This window comes from Saccopteryx bilineata, chromosome 5, assembly GCF_036850765.1.
Source record: "Saccopteryx bilineata isolate mSacBil1 chromosome 5, mSacBil1_pri_phased_curated, whole genome shotgun sequence".
NCBI classification, from domain to species: domain Eukaryota; kingdom Metazoa; phylum Chordata; class Mammalia; order Chiroptera; family Emballonuridae; genus Saccopteryx; species Saccopteryx bilineata.
In genome coordinates this window covers 205336624-205358101 of record NC_089494.1, presented here as the reverse complement: position 1 = coordinate 205358101, position 21478 = coordinate 205336624, and the positions used below count along the sequence as shown (strand labels likewise).

General features: G+C 40.4%; 1 protein-coding gene across 2 annotated transcripts in view; it reads left to right on the top strand.

The window, feature by feature from the left end:
- The window catches only part of FRAS1 (Fraser extracellular matrix complex subunit 1), a 514100-nt gene that overhangs the window by 447930 nt on the left and 44692 nt on the right, over window positions 1-21478 (top strand). For both annotated transcript variants that reach the window (XM_066279180.1, XM_066279181.1), the window contains 5 exons: window positions 4703-4949; window positions 6165-6509; window positions 8030-8190; window positions 8757-8904; window positions 19320-19525. In XM_066279180.1, the coding sequence (XP_066135277.1) occupies window positions 4703-4949; window positions 6165-6509; window positions 8030-8190; window positions 8757-8904; window positions 19320-19525 (1107 nt within the window). The remainder of the gene's footprint in view (window positions 1-4702; window positions 4950-6164; window positions 6510-8029; window positions 8191-8756; window positions 8905-19319; window positions 19526-21478) is intronic.

Here is a 21478-nt window from a genome sequence, read left to right as displayed (position 1 = left end):
TTTAACTTGTGTTTCTTTCTATCTTCTTTCTTTCTTTCTTTCTTTCTTTCTTTCTTTCTTTCTTTCATCAAAAGAGAGACAAACAGGAATGAAGAGAGAGAGAAGCAGCATCAACCTGTAGTTCTTCGTTGATTGCTTTCTCATCCATGCCTTGACTGGTGGAGGAGGATCTCCAGCCAAGCCAATGACCTTTTGCTCAAGCCAGCAACCTTGGGCTTGAGCTGGAGACCTTGGGCTTCAAGCCAGACACCTTTGGGCTCAAGCTAGCAACCTTTAGGCTCAAGCCAGCAACTGTGAGTTCATGTCTATGATACCACCTTCAAAACAGTGACCCTGTGCTCAAGCCAGATGAGCCTGCGCTCAGGCTGCAACCTCAGGGTTTTGAACCTGGGTCCTCAGCTTGCCAGGCCAATGCTCTATCCACTGCACTACATCCTGGTTAGGCTGTGTATACAGTGGCTTTCATTCTGGCATGGGTTTCTTTTAGACTGTATGTATATGAGTCTTCTTATCCATTCAGCTACCCTATGTCTTTTGATTTAAACCATTTACATTTAAAGTGATTATTGATAGATTGTATTTATTTCCATATTATTTTATTAACTATGTTCTTTTTATCTTATTCTTTTGATTTTTCTTCTTCTCCTTCTCCTCCTCATCATCTTCCCTCCTTCTTCTCTTTTTATTACTCTTCTTCTTTTTCTTTCTCTTCTTCCTCTTCTACTTCTTTTTCATCTTCTTCCTTTTCTTTTTTCTCTTCTTCCTCCTCTCATTTTTCTCCTTCTTCTCTTCCTCCTCCTATTTTTCCCTTCCTTCTCCTCCTCTTCTTCTTCTTCTTATTCCTCTTATTCTTCTTCTCCTTCTTCTTTCTCTGCCTCCTCCTTCTCCTTCTTTGTCTTTTTCTTCCTTTTCTTCCTCTTTTACATCTTCTTTTTCTCCTCCTCCTCTCCTTCATCTTGTCCTTCCTCTTCTTCTTTTTCTTTCTCTTTTACTTTTTTCTTCTTCCTCTTCTTATTTCTCTTTTTCCTCCTCCTCCTTTTCTTCTTTTTCTTCCTTCTTTTTATCCTTTTTTTTATTTCTTCTCCTTTAACATTTTTTGTAATATTGGTTTTGTGGTAACAAAATCTTTTAGCTTTTTCTAGTCTAAGAATATCTTTATTTTTCTTCAAATTTTTATGATAATCTTGCTTGATAAAATAGTCTTGGTTATAGGTCCTTGTTCTTCATTACTTTGAATAATTCGTGCCAATCTCTTCTGGCCTGAAATGTTTCTATTGAGAAATCTGCTGACAGTATTATGGTAGCTCCCTTGTAGGTAACTGTCTTTTACTTGCTTCTTTTAAAATTCTCTTTGTCTTTAACTTTTGTCATTTTAATTAATGTGTTTTAGTGTGAGCCTCTTTGAGTTTGTCTTATTTGGGACTCTCTGTGTTTCACGGATTTGTCTGTTGTTTTCTTTCACCAGATTAAGGGAATTTTCATTCATTATTTCCTCAAATAGATTCTCGATCCCTTTCTTCTCAGTCTAGTACCCCTATGATAGATGTTGGTATGCTTCCTGTTGTTTCAAAGGTCCCTAAAACTATTCTCATTTAAAAAAAATTTTTTGTTGCTCTGAGTGGTTGTTTTCTGCTACCTTGTCTTTCAAATCACTAATTCAGTCCTCTTCTTCATCCAACCTACTGTTTATTTCTTCTAGTTTAGCCTTCATTTCAGGTACTATATTCTTCATTTCAGGTACTGTATTCTTTTTTTAATGGTATCTGTATCCTTTTTCATGGTATTGTAGTTCTCTCTAAGTTTGTTGAGCATCCTTATAATCATTGTTTTGAACTCTATGCTTGCATTTCATTTAGCTCTTTTTCTAGAAATATCTCCCATTCTGTCATTTGGGGCATATTTCTTTGTCTCCCCATTTGGGCTGTCTCTTTGTGTTTATTTATATGTATTAGGTATATCTGCAATGACTCCCAGTGTTGTTAGGGTGTCCTTATGTAGTAGGTGTCCTGTGGTACCCAGTAGTACATTCTCCTTGATCACCTGAGCTCAGTGCTCCAGGAATGTCCCTTGTGTGGGCCCTCATGTTATAATCGAATCTTGATTGTTATTGGCCCCTTCTTTCATGGTGTCAACCCTCAGGCTGGCTGACTATGAGGATCAACCCCAACCACCATCTATGAGCTGTAGTGCAGGTGCTGACTACATGGAGTGTAATTCTCCTCAGCTGGGTCTGGTGCCTGCTGGCCGAGATTTCCCTTTGGTTGTGCTGCTTGTGTAGCTAATGGGATCCTGCTTTGATGTTTTTCTGAATCTTGCCACCAGGCATATTGATTCTTCTTGGGAGGGACTCTGGTGCAGCCCAATGTCAGACACTGCTTGTGACTGGTCCTGGGCAACCTGTTTGAAGTTACAAAGTGATCCACAATTTATTTGTTGTTATCTCTGCTGGGCCTGAGTGTGTGTGGCAAGGACAAGCTGTGTACCAAGTCTAGCTTTTACCAGTCCTGGGCTCAGCAAAAGTCCCAAGGAATCCTGGGATTTGCCTTTCCCTGACTCCACCTGCCTGCTGCCTGTTAGACTCAGTCATTGAAAGAGCCTCTGGTGGCACTCAAATTGCAAGTGATAGGTTCTCAGTGAGTCACTAGATAGAGGTGAATGGTGTTTACCATATAACTACAGGTTGAAACTTGATGCTGGTGCTGGGTCTGAGGTCACTCAGTAAATGTCCTAGGGATTGCCAAATCTAGTTGCTGTGTAAAGGGAAGGCTCTGCACTGATTAGGCATGTGAGGGGAAAATTGTCCTTGTTTTAGAGATACACCAGACCTCAGTCTGTCCCAGGTTCTTCTAAGTGCCCAATGTCAGCAGGGTAGGGCTACCAGGAGTTGGGAGGATGGGGTTAGTAGATCTCCCATAAATGGGGGCATGTGCTGGTCAGGCTTGGGGGAAAGTAAGCGGGGTTCCCACCTCAGGGCCACATAACTTAGTCAGTCCTGGATTTTACCCAGCCCTCATCAGGGAAGAATCACCAGGAATTGGTAGGGTGGGCTTGTTGAGGAGTCCAGAGAGTGGAGCTAGTAGAGCTCCTATGAGATGGAGGCACCAGTCACATTCATGGGAAATTGCAGGACATAGCCCCTGTCACAAAGCAACACAATTAGGTCATGACACCCCCTGAGTCTTCCCAAATCCCTATACTACACCCAACCCAAGCAGCTGACTCTTCCACATGGTGTGAGCTCTGCAGGGTAGAGTAAGTGGAAGTCTAGAGAGGTGGGCTATTGCATTCCTCTAGGCTGATGCCACATGGAGGGGAGCACTGTACCCATGAAAATGGAGTCTGTGGTGTAGAGAGAATGTCTCAGCACAGGGATCCTGGTGGCAGTTCCTTTAGCTGTCTCCCAGAGCCACAAACCCCTGTTTCTCCTCAAACAACTGTAGTCTACTCTATTCTCCCTCTCTGTTGGAGCCCAGAGTGAACCCCTATGAATGAGATTTGGTATGTTGGCCCTTTAAGAGTGTACCTGTGTCTTCAGAATACTCTTGTCTCTTCCTGAATCTTTGCTGATTGAATCTTTGCTGATTTTCACAGCCAGATCATATATGGGTGCCTATACTTAGCTCTCATGCTCTGGACTGGGTATTCTGGTGTGGACTTGAAACCCTACTCTCATTAGGGGAAACTTTTACAGTTGAGATATACCTCCAGAATCTCAGCCACCACCCGTGGGATTGAGGCCAGTCCTTTTCACATCCTTGTCCTTCCTACCAGTCTTGATGTGGCATCTTCTGCAAGTCCTTGTTTATAAGACTTCTCTTCAGCTAGTCTTCCATTGGTTACTCACATTGATTACTCTTTATTTAGTTGTAATTCCAGTTTGGTCCTGGGAAGACATGAGTATAACCTCTTCCTACTCTGCTACCAGCTTGGATCTCTTTCTCAGTGCTTTAAAATAAATTTAGAGCTTGACCTGTGGTGGTACAGTGGACAGAGCATTGATCTGGAACACTGAGGTTGCCAGTTTAAACCCTGGGCTTGCCTGGTCAATCACGTACAAGAAACAACTCTTGAGTTGATGCTTCCTGCTCCCCCCCTTCTTTCTCTCTTACATCTCTAAAAATCAACCAATAAAAAGTCTTTTAAAAATAAATAAATAAATAAAAATAAATAAATAAATTTAGCACTTTCATTAAACATTGTCTTTATTTGAAGTATGTGAAATAAGAGTGTTACTGTTATTTAGCTGATGAGCAATTAGCTGATGTTTGTAAAGTTTCAAAGCCTGACTCAGCTTGGAACTAACAAAACCAGGACTTCAGCTAGAACTTCATACTCCAAGTTCAATGATCTTTCCAGTTAAACTTACCACTATTAGAAGGAGGACTAAGTAGTCAAATCACTCTTGTTATCCCACGTGAGTTAACAATACAGGATATGCATACTTACCTACATGTTTTACTAAACTCACCAAACAATAAGTGATGGGTTCACCCTCCATGTCCCTATACAGTAAATCAGTCCCAAATGCAGATGAAGAATGGGAAGAAGAAGCCAGGTACAGCAGAAAGTTGGGGCTAGAAGAACCAGCTACTTCATTCAGTGCTCATTGGACTTGAGCCCTCTCTTCACATGATGGTTCTGGGGGAGCGGAGCAGGGGAAGCTGAGGCACAGATTAACTCCTTGGTGTTTCCTTTGTGACAGGTACAGTTTGATGAGAGAGAGGACACCAAATCCTGCACCATTGTCATCAACGATGATGACGTGTTTGAGAACATTGAGAGTTTCACCGTGGAACTCAGCATGCCAGCATATGCCCTATTAGGGGAGTTTACCCAGGCGAAGGTCATTATCAATGACACTGAGGATGAACCCACATTAGAGTTTGATAAGAAGACCTACCGGGTCAACGAGAGCGCTGGTTTTCTATTTGCACCTATTGAAAGAAAAGGTCTGTTGGCGCCAAAGTTGACAAGGAGTTATATAATAGCTAACGTTTATTGAGTCCTTTGTATGTGCCAAGTGCTCATGTACCATATTAACTTATATTTGTAAGTGCTTTATATGTACTAACTCATTTAAATCCCTCACACAACCCTAATACAATCAGGTGGCTTCTCCTGTTAGTTCAGGTTGTTAGCACACCCATTGATTCTTTAATGGGACTAGAAGACAGATATTCATGTACTGGGGATTTTTTAAATGAATCACCCAATCCATAAAATAGCTAGTAGTCTTGGTCCAAGAGGGAAGTTACAATTTGTAAGAACTGGTTTCCCACCTTAGTTCTTGAAAGACAGAAAATGTGTTTAAAGGGTTCCTTATGTCAGTGTCACAGGTAAAGCTCAGATGAAAAATAAACTATGTATAAGAAGTAAAGGGCAATTCTTGAGGGGCTGAAAATTACACCAGAGATTGTATGGATTTATGATTGTGTAATATTGAGACATTAAATCACAAGGAAGTTAAATCTTCAGGCAGAGCCACCCAAAGACTGTAACTGATGATGTCAGTTTTTCATTGAATCTGCTGACTGACTGGATATTAATATAACAAACACTGTAGATAATAGAAACCCTTGGTGATGCCACATGGAAAACCAGCAAGCCCCATTGATTGCTCCGGTTCAGGAATCTGGGCCCAGAACAGGCTGTCACCCGAGACCATGGCAGCACTACTACTAAGTAAAGTCATTTGTATAGAGAGGTGGATTTTATTTTCTTTTGTCTTTTTTAACAAGCTTGTTTTTCCCTGGGAATTAAAATGTAGAAGTCTATTCAGAAAGGCAGTGAACTGTGCTCATAGCACTACCTTCAGGACACAATTACTTTGCCACTTAAAGTACCAAATATGTCCCTTATTGTTCCACCTGCTGTGGTCTTAGATGGTGGGCAATGAGTCTTGTGAATTAATAGAGCACAAAATTTGCAGAATAGGAAATCCATTTTAAGCTATTTGGTGAGGTATCTGGGGTATATTAAATCCTCAAGGGGTTTATATCATAAGCTTAAAAGAGATTCCAATGAAAGAAGGTTTCATATCAGAGTGTGGACATAAATTGTGATGGAATATCTCAGAGGGAACCAAGTTCACTAATTTATCAGAGATTTTAAAATTTGAGAAGTACTCGTTCAAATGCTTTGGGTTTTGCCATCTTATATTTCAGGGGATTCAAGCAGCATCGTGTCTGTGATTTGCCACACCATCCCTAAGTCAGCTATGGGAAGTAGCCTCTATGCTCTAGAATCGGGCTCTGATTTTAAATCTAGAGGGATGACTGCTGACAGTCGTGTGATATTCGGGCCGGGTGTCACCATGTCCACCTGTGATGTCATGCTCATTGATGACAGCGAGTATGAAGAGGAAGAAGAGTTTGAGATTGCCCTGGTAGATGCTTCTGACAATGCCCGCATTGGAAGGGTGTCATCAGCCAAGGTGCTCATCAGTGGTCCCAATGATGCCTCCACTATATCCCTGGGCAACACAGTTTTCACTGTCAGTGAAGATGCAGGTAATAAACAGCATCTTAAGGTTCCATCACCCATCTCTCTATGTCTTTCTCAAATGATTTCCTCTCAGGCTTTAGAATGTCCTGAAGACATTACGAATGGCATTTCTCAGTGACACCATTGTTGGTTTGAGACATTAGATAATGTTAGGCATTACAACCAAGAATGGAAGGTAGTGACAAATAGTGAGTTTCCATTACTTTTCTTGCTCTGGTTACTAATGGCAGGGAAGGATCTTGCTTACAGCTTCATTGACTGACCTCTGTGGTCCAGAGGGAAGGCATGGTGCTAAGCATTTTGGCTTGCAAAGAAGGAGAATGTGACCTATTGAGAATGGAGGTAAATTATTTAGTGCAATTCTAGCTACTAAAACAAATATATTCTGAAATGTTAGTGTCTTCACAAGTGGAACTTTGTCATTCATGTACAAGCCCAAAGCAGTCCGTGGGCAGAGATTTCTTCCACCCAGGCTCCTTCCCCTTCCTGGTTGCACAAAGGTCCTCTGCATGCTGCTGGCAGACAGACCACCAAAAGAGGCAGCAGCTATAAGGATTATCTATTAATTGAAGTTACTTCATTAAGGCCTTTCAGCTCTTTGAAGGTGATATTCTAAGGGATAGTGGAAACTGTATTTTTAAGTACTTACTGAATGCCAAGCACTACGCAATGTGCATTTCATTCATTCTCACTTAATCTTCTGGAGAGAAGATAACATTATAGATGAGAGCAAATGGAGATGCAGAGAGGTTAAATAAATCATCAGAGATCAAGCAGTTAATATGCCATGGTTGGAATTAAAACCCAGACCTTTCTACTATGCTGTTTCCTTTCCCATACACCAAATGCTCAACCCTGACTACCCAACACCCCACCACATACGACTAGAAAAATGTAACTGATGGGTTTTCATGTAGCTTTTCTCTGACCTTGACTGTGAAAACAGCTAAAAATCCACATGTATATCATTAGGACTCTATGAAGTATATTGTCACAGTGGACCAGAAGATGAGTTTCATTCTAAGATAAGCAATAAGCCCATATGGCTTATGTAATGATGTGTGCACCACCCAGATAAAATGGGGAAATCAAACCAGTTAGGAACATTTAATTAGAAACATTCAGCTTCAGGCTCCTGGAGTCCCCTGGCTGGTTCGTCCTTAATTGACTATTTTCTAGCTCACCCATGAGGCGCGCTAATCCCTGAGTTTCTTCTCCCTAAATAGGCTTGGGATTTTTCAGGAGATCCTCCTGCCTTAAACTCATTGTTATTCCCCTGTGAACAGTCTCCTTTTGTGAAGGTACAAAACCACTTTCCCCCAAGGGCTATCTCAAGCACCACCTCCATGAGACCCTCCTCTTCCTGTTAGTGTCAGTTAGAGGAGGGTGGTGATACCTCTCAGCCTTCCCAGAGGGAGCGTAGGGGTGGCAAACCACTGCTGCTGTGAAGAAGAACTGTGGTGTGAAAGCCCCATGGATTTTCTGGCTCAAGATTGACCATAGAAATCTCTATGACTGACTTCAGGCACAGTGAAGATTCCAGTTATCCGCCACGGGACAGATCTTTCGACCTTCACATCTGTCTGGTGTGCTACGCGTCCCTCAGACCCAGCTTCTGCCACTCCAGGAGTTGACTATGTTCCCAGCTCTAGGAAAGTGGAATTTGGGCCAGGTGTCACTGAGCAGGTGAGCATGCAGCGGTGAACGGCTGGGTGAGTCTGTTAATGTTGCACCTGCTCTGTTCTCCAAACTCTGGAGGATGCTAAACTCGCCTTGCATTATTACTATCTTGCCTTTCTTCAAAAACACAAACATACAAATAAGAGAACAGACTTAAAGCGATCATCTACAAACTCTCCAAGTGACATTTTTAGCAGCAGATATCCAGCACCACAGATTTTGGATAGAAACCACACTTGTTTGATATAAATATCTAGAAATGAAACACCTAAGGGTGTGTAATAAAAAAAGTATAATTTTATAAATAAGAAAACTTAATTTAAGACCACCAAAGAAAGGCAAGTTGTTGCCTTTGTCCTAATCTCCCAAAAAACAAATAAGTGTTATATGTTTGGCATTCTTTAAGGTTTGCTTGAATTTTCCTTTTTTTAATTTTAAAAAATTTTAATTGAGATATAATTGGCATATAACATAATATTAGTTTCAGGTGTACAACATAATGATTCAATATTTGCATATATAACAAAATGATCACCACAATAAGTCTGTTAACATCCTGACTTTTCTTCTAGTATTGCACCTTGACGATCTTGGATGACACTCAGTATCCAGTAATTGAAGGGCTGGAGACATTTGTGGTTTTCCTCAGCTCAGCACAAGGGGCTGAACTGACCAAACCCTTCCAGGCTGTCATTGCGATTAATGATACATTCCAGGATGGTAAGAGATTGGGGATACCAGCTGGTGGCTCATATTATAGTTCTGTTTTTTTCCTTAACTTCCATGTGTATAACACTCATTCACATTTCATTCAAGAAATGTGTGTGTGTGTGTGATTGCATGTGTGTGTGTATGTGTATATGTCTGCATGTGTACAATCACATGCATGTAGACACTTTTATTTTATGTAGAAATATGGGAAAAAACTAATTGTTCATGTTCTGGCTCTTTGCTAGATACATAAAAAAATGTATAAGCCTTGGTTGGGCCATGTTCTCAGTATCTGGTTGGGGGTTCAGACCCTTAAAATGAAAAATTAGAATATATTATGATAAATTACCTAATATAGTATTGTATATCCAGTATTATCAGGGTAGATGGGACTGAATAGTAACTTTGTGTGGAAGAATCATAGAAGGAGTTGATATTTAAGCTAAGTCTTCAGGTGTGATAGTGGTTTCCTTAATGGATAATAAAATAAAGTGTTGTCAAATAAAGAGATATAGTATACATAAGGTATAAAATTTTGAAAAATGTATTATTTAGAAAACAATGAGATGCTTACTTTTACTCTGAGCCTGGTAGGAGGTGAATAGAAGGAAATGAAATGGAAAGATAGGTTAGAGTCAAGTTCTAAGAAGTCTAATGTTCTAGCCTAAGGAATTTCTAAGCAGAATGAGCAATGAATGCTTGTGTGTAGAGAAGTGGTGTGATTTTTGTTTTAGGAAAGTAATATTGGCCATCCTATAGATGACGTGTGTGAATGAAGAGAAACAAGTGTATGAACAATCTCAGTCACCACTGAAGACCTAACCCAAGTAACATGCGGATGAACAGGAAAGGACAGCTGCTTCTTAGGAAGAATTGATAAAATTTAGAATTGTCAGATTCTAGAGTTGGGTGCAGATCAAGGCAAACCTTCCCCCTCCAGCAGAAGGACCCTAGTCAGCATCCCGGTTGTTGACAATAGAGTCCATGATTAAACTCTTACTGTGAATAAAAAGTCACCAAAAAAAGAAACAGGTGGCCCAGCATAATATTTTTATTTATTTTAAATAATTTATTCATTTATATAGTAAAAACTCAAATAGCAAGAAAAGGTACAGTATACTATAAAAATTAACTCTTCCTTCTACTCCTTTTTCCCAGTCCTTCAGTTCTAATTCCTAGAGACAACCATCTTAACCACGTTTTTTGTTGTGTGTATACTTCAAGAGAGACAAGAAATATATGCATATGTCCAAAATGGTATCTTACTTTAGAGCTAGGTTTGTTGAAGTTTATTTATTTATTTAGTATTTTTCTGAAGTGAGAAGCAGGGAGGCAGAGAGACAGACTCCTCATGCACCCAACTGGGATTCACCGGCATGCCCACTAGGGGACAATACTCTGCCCATCTGGGGTGTTGCTCCATTGCAACTGGAGCCATTCTAGTGCCTGAGACAGAAGCCATGGGGCCATCCTCAGCACCCAGGCCAACTTTGCTCCAATGGAGCCTTGGCTGCAGGAGGGGAAGAGAGAGACAGGGAGGAAGGAGAGGGGGAGGGGTGGAGAAGCAGATGGGTGCTTCTCCTGTGTGCCCTGTCTGGGAATTGAACCCAGGACATCCACACGCCGGGCAGATGCTCTACCACTGAGCTAACTGACCAGGGCCAATGTTGAAGTCTAATTTACATAAATTAAAATTTATCCTGTTTAGTGTACAGTTCTCTGAGTTTCAACCAGTGGACAGTATTGTGCCCACCACCATAATCTAGATCTTAAATAGTTCCAACACCCTACAAAGTTCTCTCATGCCCCTTTGTAGTCAACCTTTCACCCATCCCGAATCCTGGCAATCACTGATCTGTTTTCTATCCATAAAGTTTTGCCATTTCCAGAATATCATATAAATGGAATCCTGTAATATGAGCACCATGAGTCTGGCTTCTTTCAGTTAGAATACTGCCTTTGACAGTCATGCATGTTGTTACACATATGAGTAGTTCACTCCTTTCATTGCTGAGTAGTTTTCCATTGTACATACCACCATTTATTTATCCATTTTCCTGCCGAATGGCTTTTGGGTTTTTTACAGGTTTTGACAGTTATGATTTGAGTGGCTATAAACATTTGCAGATAGGGTTTGTGTGAATATAGGTTTTCATTTCCATGGGGTAAATACTTAGGAATGGAATTATTGGGTCAAATGATCAGTATTTAACATTCTGAGAATCTGTCAGCTTGTTTTCCAGAGTGGTTGTAGCAATTTTGTATTCCTACCAGCAGTGTGTGAGAATTCCGGTTGCTCCACATCCACACCATTCGATGCTGTCAGTTCGTTTGGTTTTTTTTGTGAGGTATATTAGTCATTCCAGTAGATGTGTAGTGAGTGGTTGATGACGTTGAGATATTTTTTAGGTGTTGCCATCATATATCTTCTTTAGCAAAGTATTGTTAAAAATTCCCCTTTGATAATTGGATTGTTTCCCCTTTCTATTATTGTATTGTAGCCTGTGGACAAAAATTTATGTTTTGCAAATATTTTATCCAAATTTATTGCTTCCTTTTTGTTCTCTTAGCAATGTCTTTCACAAGAGCAATAGTTTTTTTCATTTTGAGGTAGTCCCCTTTACTAATATTTCTATTACAGATCATGCTTTCAGTGTTGCATCTAAACTTTGCATAACCAAAGTTTCAAAGATTTTCCTTCTACATTTTCTTCTGGAAGTTTTAAGTATTACATTAGGTTTGTGATTCACAAAACGATAACTTTTTAAGCATGAACAAGATGATAATTATTTTATTTTATATTGCACGCCACTTCAGAGTTTACAGAGTGATCTATTAAGCATTATCTCATTTGCTCATAATCCCATAGTTTCACTTCTGTTTCTTTTTTGCAGAGAAGGATACTGAGAATTAGGGAAGAAATATGCGCCAAGTCTAGTGTGTGGAGGAACCAGCATACATTCTAGGACTCCTGGCTCTAGATCCATAGTCTTAGCACTACACTAAATGATTTCATTTGTATGATAGTAGAATCGGTGGACATTTTTTTAGTGAAGTTAAAAAAAGGAAGAAAAGAGGAAATTGAGTTATTCTTTTTATTTTTGAAACAGCTTCTTATTCTTTTGTATGAAAAGGTAGCTAGTTTCCCACTGATGAAATGGAAAGTGAAGGCAAAGTCAGAAGTCCTAAAATTTAATTCCAGCCCCATCACTGCCTTGCTTTTTCAGCCTGGGGTTATTGAGCCTCATTTCGTCCTTCTATAACATCTGAAAATAGCTACCTGACAAGATTGTTGTAGAGAATAAATTAGAGAAAATATGTGAAAATGCCTACCATCATGGCTGGCACATAGTAGACTTTATTACATGTTAATTTCCACCTGACACATCTGTAATTTATTGCACTTGCCAGTGGGACTCCAGTAACGCATAAACTTCATTGTACTGTGATCAGCACAGAACATTCTTTTCAGATAGTTTTTGTATTTTATTGATGGGCATTAGGATTGAAAACTTAGAAAATGAATATGTTAAATAAAATATCATTTTTCAGGAACACTACAATAAAATATATTCAATCCAGAATTTATCACAAAGAAAGAAATTCCCAAACCTATTTCAGTAACACATTCTAGTGTTCAACAATTACTTCTGTCAGTTATCCTTCTAAGTGACTACTACCTATTGTTGACTCCCTTCAGTTTGCACATTTTAGGGTAAAAAGATCTTACTAGCTCTTCAAATTGTGAAATCTAAGGTTGAATAATTTAAGATCACACAGAGACGAAGTGATAGAGACAGTGTTAAAACTCAGCTTTATTCTATCCAAGTCAAATCTTCTAGTTTTATACCTTACCATGCTTACTTTTCATACTGCAGTTTTAGCTGGCCACTGCTCTCTCTGTGAGAATGCTTAATGTCACTCAAAATCCTTATAAAGTAAGCCTGATCAGGCAGTGGTGCAGTGGATAGAGTGTTGGCCTGGGATGCTGAGGATCCAAATACAAAATCCCAAGGTTGCCAGCTGGAGCTCGGGTTTGCCAGCTGGAGCATGGGATCATAGATATGATCCCATGGTTGCTGGTTTGAGCCCAAAGGTCACTGGCTTGAGCAAGGGGTCACTGGCTCAGCTGGAGCCCCCCCCCATCAAGGCATATATGAGCAAGCAATCAATGAACAACTAAGGTGCTGCAACTATGAGTTGATGCTTCTCATCTCTCTCTCTCTCTCTCTCTCTAAAAAAAAAGAAAGCAAGAAAAAGAAAAATGATCCTTATAAAGTCAACTTTTAGCCTTCTGAAGCGATCTTAGCTCCTTTTACTTTTTCCAAGGGTGACTTTAATCTCCTAAGTAGCTCATTTCAGAACATTTTTCTATTTTTATCTTCTCCTTCCGCTCTGGTACCTATAATTAGAATTTGCTTTGGGTCTGAGAATGCTGAACAGTCAAGAAAGGCCTTGTGGCCACTACCGCATCACACTCCTGTGTGTACAACTGGCTTACCTACTCATTAACTCAGAAGAACCAGAGGCAGGATTTTTCCCATTTAACCATTGCCCATGAAGAAGCCATCACATTCCAGGCAGTGGTATTTGCACTCGCTCTGTCAGTTACTAAGAAGATTAGCATGTAACAGCATTTGGTAAATCTTCCATGCCTAAGACTGGTTCTCAGCACTTGTGTGGGTTACAGAGGAGTAGAGAGTAGAGTCCTATAATATATTCTGAAACACGAGGTTTGCACAGATAAGAAGATAACTACAAAATGGGTCGTGCATGATGAATATTTTCAGAGTGGTGTTGACAAGGAGTGCAGAATAACCCATGTGAGCCCATGAGCCTTTAGAGAGTGATTTCCATTTAGTATTCATGTACCACATTAAGAATTTAACTTGGGCCCAGGACTCCTACTTCCTGTAGTGATCATAGTGCTTTTTAGGGTTGTCAAGAGAATGATGGGAAATGACATGTATGGAAGCCCTTAACCCAATGCCTGAACTCTGGCTGGGCCCTTTCTTTGCATGCCACTACCCACCTCCATATATAAATTTACTCCTGAGCACTCTCCTGGTGTCTTTTCATTGTCTCTGGCCTCAGTCTCCCACTGGACCGGGAACTCCTTAAAAGCAGGACTGTTTCCAGCCGTCAGTCATGAGAAGCATTCATCCAGTTTTTCTTTCACCTTTCCTTTCTTTCTCCCTTCCCTTCCCTTCCCTTCCCTTCCCTTCCCTTCCCTTCCCTTCCCTTCCCTTCCCTTCCCTTCCCTTCTCTTCCCTTCCTTTCCCTTCCCTCCCTTCCTCCCTCCCTCTCTCCCTCCCTCCACTCCCCCTCCATCCCTTCCTCCACTCTCCCCTCCCTCCCTCCCTTCCTTTTATTCTTTGCAGATAAGTATGAGGGTTAATATCTTGTTAAAGAGAAAAAAGGTGTCTTTTACAACATAAAACCCAAACATTACCACTCTAGCTTTTTTTAAAAAATTAAAAAATTTTAATGAATTTATTTGGGTAACATTGGTTAATAAAATGTCACCCCGGTATGTTTCAGGTGTATATTTCTATAATATATCATCTGTATATTGTATTTTGTGTTCACCACCCCAAGTCAAGTCTCCTACACTAACCCTCTTCTACCTCATCTCATCCCCCTTTCCCTCTGGTAATCACCATACTGTTGTCTGTGTCTATGAGTTTTGTTTGTTTGTTTGTTGTTGTGTTTGTTTAATGCCTCCAACTTTTTTACCTATCCCCCCACTCCCATCCCCTTCAATAGCTGTCAGTCTATTTTCTGTATCTATGACTCTCTTTCTTGTTTGTTTGTCTATATTGTCATTAGATTCCACGTGTTAGTGAAATCATATGGGATTTGCCTTTCTCTGACTGGCTTATTTCACTTTACATAATACTCTTCAGGTCTATCCATGCTGTCGTAAAACATAAGATTTCCTTTTTGCAGTGGAGTAGTATGTATTCCATTGTGTAAATGTACCACAGCTCTTTTATCCGCTCATCTATTGGTGGACACATGGGCTGCTTCCAAATCTTGTCTATTATAAATAATGCTGCAATGAACATAGGGGTGTATATAGTCTTTCCTTTTTTTTAATCTTATTTTTATTAATTTTAATGCAGTGACATTGATAAATCAGGGTACATATGTTCCGAGAAAACATCTCCAGATTATTTTGACCTTTGATTATGCTGCATACCCCTCACCCAAAGTCAAATCGTCCTCTGTCACCTTCTATCTGGTTTTCTTTGTGCCCATACCCTCCCCCCCCACTCCCTCCCTCTCCTTCCTTGAATGTATATAGTCTTTCAAATTGGTGTTTCAGGTTTCATTTAGATATATTCCCAGAAGTGGAATCACTGGGTCATAAGGCAGTTCCACTTTTAAGTTTTTGAAGAAATTCCATACTGCTTCCCACAGTGGCTACACCACTCTGCCTTCTCATCAACAGTGCATAAGGCTTCCCTTTTCTCCATGTCTTCGCCAGTACATGTTTGTTGATTTATTGATGATAGCCATTCTGACAGGTGTGAGGTGATATCTCATTGTGGTTTTCATTTGCATTTCTTTGATGATTAGTGATGTTGAGCATCTTTTCATGTGTTTATTGGCCATCTGTATGCCTTCCTTGGAGAAGTGTCTATTCAGGGTCCTTGCCCAATGTTTAATTGGATTTTTGTTTTGTGTTCTTCTGTGTTTTGGTGTTGAGTTTTGTAAGTTTCTTTTTAATATAAAATTTGAATATTAACCTTTTACTAGATGTTTCATTGATGAATACGTTCTTCCATTCAGTAATAATAGAGGGAGCATATCTCAACTTAATAAAAGCCATATATGACAAACCCACAGCCAACATTATCCCTAACCGGCAAAAACTCAAAATGTTTTTCTTAAGATCAGGAACAAGACAGGTATTATCTGCTTTCACCACTCTTATTCAATAGAGTACTGGAAGTCCTAGCTACAACAATCAGACAAGAAGATGAAATAAAGGCATCCAAATTGGAAAGGAAGAACTAAAACTGTCGGTATTTGCAGATGACATGATACAGTATATAAAGAACTCTAAAGATTCCACCTAGAAAACTCTTGAACCAGTAAAAGAGCTCAGTTGAGCAACAGGATACAGAGTAAATATCCAGAAATCAGTTGCATTTTTACACACCAGTAATGAACTATGAGAAAGGGAAACTAAGATTACAGTCCCATTTGCAGTTGCATCAAAACAGAAATAAACTGGGAATAAATTTAACCAAGGATGTAAAAGACCTGTACTCAGAAAAGTATAAGGCACTGAGGAAAGAAATTGAAGAAGATACAAATAAATGGAAATATATACTGTGTTTATGGGTAGGAAGAATTAACATCATTAAAATGTTCATGCTACCCAAAGCAATCTAACACAATAATGCTGTATTTCACAGAAGTTGACCCAATATTCCAAAATTTATATGGAACCAAAAAGGAGCCCAAATAGCCACAACAATCTTGAAAAAGAAGAACAATGTTGGAGGAATCATGCTACCAGATATCAAACTAGATTGCCAAAGTAGTATGATACATAAAACAGACATGTAGATCAATGGAACAGAATCTAGAGAGCCCAAAAATAAACCCAGGCCTTTATTGTCAATATTCAACAAAGGAGCAAGTACAACAGAGTCAAGATAATCTATTCAGTAAATGGTGTTAGAAATATTGAACATATACATGAATAAATATAAAACTAGACAAGACTTCTTGCACCATACAGAAGAATAAACTCAAAATGAATTAAAGACTGAATTATAAGACTCAACAATAAAAATTCTAGAAGAAACCTAGGTAGTAAAATCTCAGATATTCTTGGAGCATTTTTTTCTGATATGTCTCTTTGGGTAAGGGAACCAAAAGAAAAAGAATAAACAGATGGGATTATATCTAACTGAAACGTTTTTGTACAGCAAAGGAAGCCATCAACAAAATGAAAAGACAACCACTCTATCCTTTTAATTCTTATCTGACTTGCTGCCTGTCAAGCCACAGAAAAAAAATCAATCCACAACACTAGATACTGCCATGAGCAGAAAAGCTTTCTTGCTTGTGTTGTTTTTTACTTGGCAACAAGCTTCTTTCTTGTCCTCCTGTGCTAGGTCATGTTATTGCCACCCACTTTTTAACAGCACAGACCATTTTATTGGATGACACAGCCCTCAGTGGAAATTGTCCAGGGGCCTAATGCTGAAGGTATTAAATTTTCTTTAGGTGTGGTGTTCTTTTGAGAGATGTCTTCTGGGTTTTTCTTAGTAATAAATGATAACTGTTAGGCTTAGCTCAGATCATGGGTTTGTTTTATTTTGCTGATGCCAACAGTTTGAGCAGCGGCTAGGTTGGAGGCAAACAGCTTCCTCCATATTGACTTGCACAATGCTGGGGTGTATACCCTTTCTGTTCCTCCCTTTCAGGTTTGGCAGGGCTTACCCACGACAGAGCCAGAAAGTAGGTATCTACACCTGTAGGGTCAGCTTCCTGCAGCCCCAAAACTAATTTCAGATGTGACTGGGCAGACCACCTCTTTGTATTGTTCATTAAGAAATGAATAACTGGCAGTCAAAGGAATGCTGGTCTCTGAAGGGGACATGCCTTCCTGCAGAATATTACCATAGGCATTGTAAGAAGTAAGGAGAAAAAGATGACCCTTCATATTGAGAAGCCTGGAGTAGGGGGCAGTATAAACTGTATGATAGTAATTGCTACCAAATTTGAATGCCTGCTCTATGTCAGATACTGCATTGAGCACCATGCACACATAATCTTGTTAAATTCAATACTCCTTGCCTGGCTGGTTGGCTCAGTGGTAGAGCATCAGCCCGGCGTATGGGTGTCCTGGGTTTAATTCCTTCTCTCTCTTTCACTTCCCCTCCCACAGCCATAGCTAGATAGGTTCTAGTGCATTGGCCCCCAGCACTGAGGATGGCTCTGTGCATCCTCTGCCTCAGGCACTGACAATAGCTTGGTTGCAAGCATGGCTGCAGATGGGGGTTGCTAGGTGGATCCCAGTCAGAATGTATGAGTGAGTTCTGCCTCATTACCTCCCCTACTCTCACTTGGAAAAGAAGGAAAAAAAATTAATACTCTTGATAACTGTGAGTTAGATATTAACATTTCCAGTTTACATATTAAAAAAACCCAAGGCTCAGAAAATCTAGGTAGATTTCCCTCTATCACACATCTAATAAGTAGCAGGGCTGGGATGGAAAGTCAGACCTGTTTACTCCAAAGCCTTTGTTTTTAACCACGATTTGGCTATGTTCCCTTCTGAAAGTCAAACGAGGGCTTCTACGTTATAAGAGAAAAAGTAACTCTCTAGCAGGAGTCACAGAATGGGGACCTGCTGGACATTTCAGTACACGGATGTGTTTTGTTTGGCCCAAATAGTTTTGACCTACATGGAATTTCTTTTTCCTATTTTAATTGGTTGCTATTTTAAAACTTAGGAGATATGACATAAAAATCCAGATAAGAAATCTTGCCTGTGTTGTATTTTACTTGCTTTGTTTGAAAATAGGAAGATCTGCCCTGGCCGGTTGGCTCAGTGGTAGAGCATCGGCCTGGCGTGCAGAAGTCCCGGGTTTGATTCCCGGCCAGGGCACACAGGAGAAGCGCCCATCAGCTTCTCCACCCCTCCCCCTCTCCTTCCTCTCTGTCTCTCTCTTCCCCTCCCGCAGCCGAGGCTCCATTGGAGCAAAGATGGCCGGGGCGCTGGGGATGGCTCCTTGGCTTCTGCCCCAGGCGCTAGAGTGGCTCTGGTTGTGACAGAGCGACGCCCCGGAGGGGCAGAGCATCGCCCCCTGGTGGGCAGAGTGTCACCCCTGGTGGGCGTGCCGGGTGGGTCCCGGTCGGGCGCATGCGGGAGTCTGTCTGACTGTCTCTCCCCGTTTCCAGCTTCAGAAAAAAAAATAAAAATAAAAATAAAAATAAAAAATAAAAAAAAGAAAATAGGAAGATCTGCCAACAAAAGGCAGCCTCGTTGAAACAGGGCCTGTTCTGTTCCCTTTACCAGTGTCCCAGCTCTTCCCTATTGTCTTCCTGGCCCCTTCTTGTAGCCTTAGAAGGGAAGTGAATTTTTTTGAGTATTCAAGTCTCTATCGAAAGTTTTCTTATACCTGGCCCATCTCTATACTTACTACCTGTCTGCATTTGAGATGGTGACCCTACCCTGAAGCTGGGCAAAGACAGAATGAAGTTGATTTATTCCAAGCACACTCACAGTGGAAGTGGTTCCCTTTTCCTGAGAGCAGCAAGCATGCCTTGAAGTCCGCGTACCACCTGTGATTTGCCAGCTTAGGGTGGCCCTTCCTGGAGCCCTCCTGCCATGGGGCTGTGGCCACCTTCCTCTGTCTCCCTCTAACAATGCTCTGTCTTTCCTTCTGCTCCTCTAGTGCCCAGCATGCAGTTTGCCAAGAATTTGCTCCTTGTGAAGGAGAAGGAGGGCGTTCTGCACGTGCCTATCGTTCGGAGCGGAGACCTGAGCTACGAGTCGTCAGTGCGATGCTACACTCAGGGCCATTCAGCTCAGGTCATGGAGGACTTTGAGGAGAGAAGAAATGCAGACTCTTCACGGATTACGTTTCTGACAGGGGAGAAAGTAAGTGGAATCATGGTTGCTGAAAGATAAGATTCTCTTCCTTGATGCCTTTATTTGTCCACAGGGAAGTAATTTAGACAAATTCTGAACATGCTCGGAAGTTTCTTATTAACTGATAATATTTTTAGTAATATCTTATGTTCTATGTGGCTATCTTCTTGGTCTCCCATTTAAAACCAAATACATATGTCATTGGTTGAGTTGGGACATGTAGGTGGATGTGAAGTATTTTTGGAATTTAACAGAATTGAATGAATGAGGCTGCTCTTAATTTGAAGTGTTAAGATGAAGACATTCCATCAGTGTTACCTAAAGAAGGAATAGATAACTCTCTAATACATGGGCCCCTGTCCAGGGCAACATACATCTTGATAGGACCAATAGAATGGGACCAAATAGGCAGACGTTGAGCAGATTCAAGTCAGTAGTATAGTGTCTTGGCAACGTATTTGAATAGCAGTGCATAGTGTATGGAACTCCTGAAAAACTCAGTCACTAACCACGGCTGCATCAGACTCAAAGGCTGCGTGCAACTCAGTGTATGTCAACACATATACGAACGATAATCACATTTTTCCATTTTTTGGATCTCAGTTGCAGGTGGTTGAGTCTATTCCACCCCTTGGTACAAGGCACAGGTCTTCATCAGTTAGTACAGGGCCCTTCTTATATTTTGTTTATTCATTTTTCTTTACACCTCTCTGCCAGCCACATTCCCTTCCCCACCTCAGAGCTCATCAATCTGTTGTGTTCAATGTGTATCTTTTAATTTGTATTTGTCCTTTAAAAAATGCTTGTTCTTTGTGTACCTAATTTGTATTTTATAAATTTGCTTTTGGGTTTTATCTTTTTCAAACTTTGTGTTTACTCAGCAATGTTTTATTCATCCTTTTTATTTATGTGTACAGCTAATCTGTGGCTTCAAACTGTTGCTTAGTATTTCATCATATGCATCTACTGCATTTTACCCATCTACTGTCAGCAACAGATAGTGAGGAACCACAGTGATTGCCTCCAGTCACTTCCTAATACTCTGTCACCTCTAATAATGCTGCAGGCACAGCCACATACAAGACTACTCACAGATGTGAGTAGAATGTCTTTAGATGCATACTCAGAAGCCTACTTACTGTACCATAGCGCACACATGTACTTAATTCTTTTAAAAATGAGTATCTAGGCCCTGCTGGTTGGGTCAGTGATACAGTGTCAGCCCAGCATGTGGATGTCCCGGGTTTGTTCCCGGTCATGGCAGATTGGAGAAGCGCCCTTCTGCTTCTCTACCTTTCCGTCTCTCGGTTCTCTCTTTCTCTCCCCCATCTCTTCCTCTCTTCTCCCCTCCTGCAGCCGGAGCTTGATTAGAGCAAGTTGGCCCCAGGCGCTAAGGATGGCTCATATGGCCTTCACCTCAGGCGCTAAAAAAATGGCTCCAGTTGCAACAGAGCGAGGGCCCCAGATAGGCACAGCATCATCCCCTAGTGGGCTTACTTGGTGGATCCTGGTCGGGGCACATGCAGGAGTCTGTCTCTGCCTCCCCTCCTCTCACTAAATTAAAAAAAAAAGTAGTGTCATAATACTTTCTAGAATATCACTAGCAGTATATGAGGATTGCTATAATCCAATATCCTCTTTAACACTTAGCATTACTCATTTTTTGACTTTTTGCTAATCTAACATATATATATAAATAAAGTTGCATCTTGTTTTAATTTGCATTTTTCTAATTAATGGTGTTTTATACACTTGTTAACTTATTGAGCTTCATTAAAAGAACTTATTATTTTTCTCCTTTGTTCCTCATTTCATCATATTGCCATCTTTCTTGAATCTGCTGTACTTTCTCAAATATTCTAAATATTAATTCCTTATTATTTTAGATATTATAAACATAACCTTCCCTTTCTGTCACTTATCTATTACCCTTGACCATGGTATTCTTAGTTGAACAGAAGT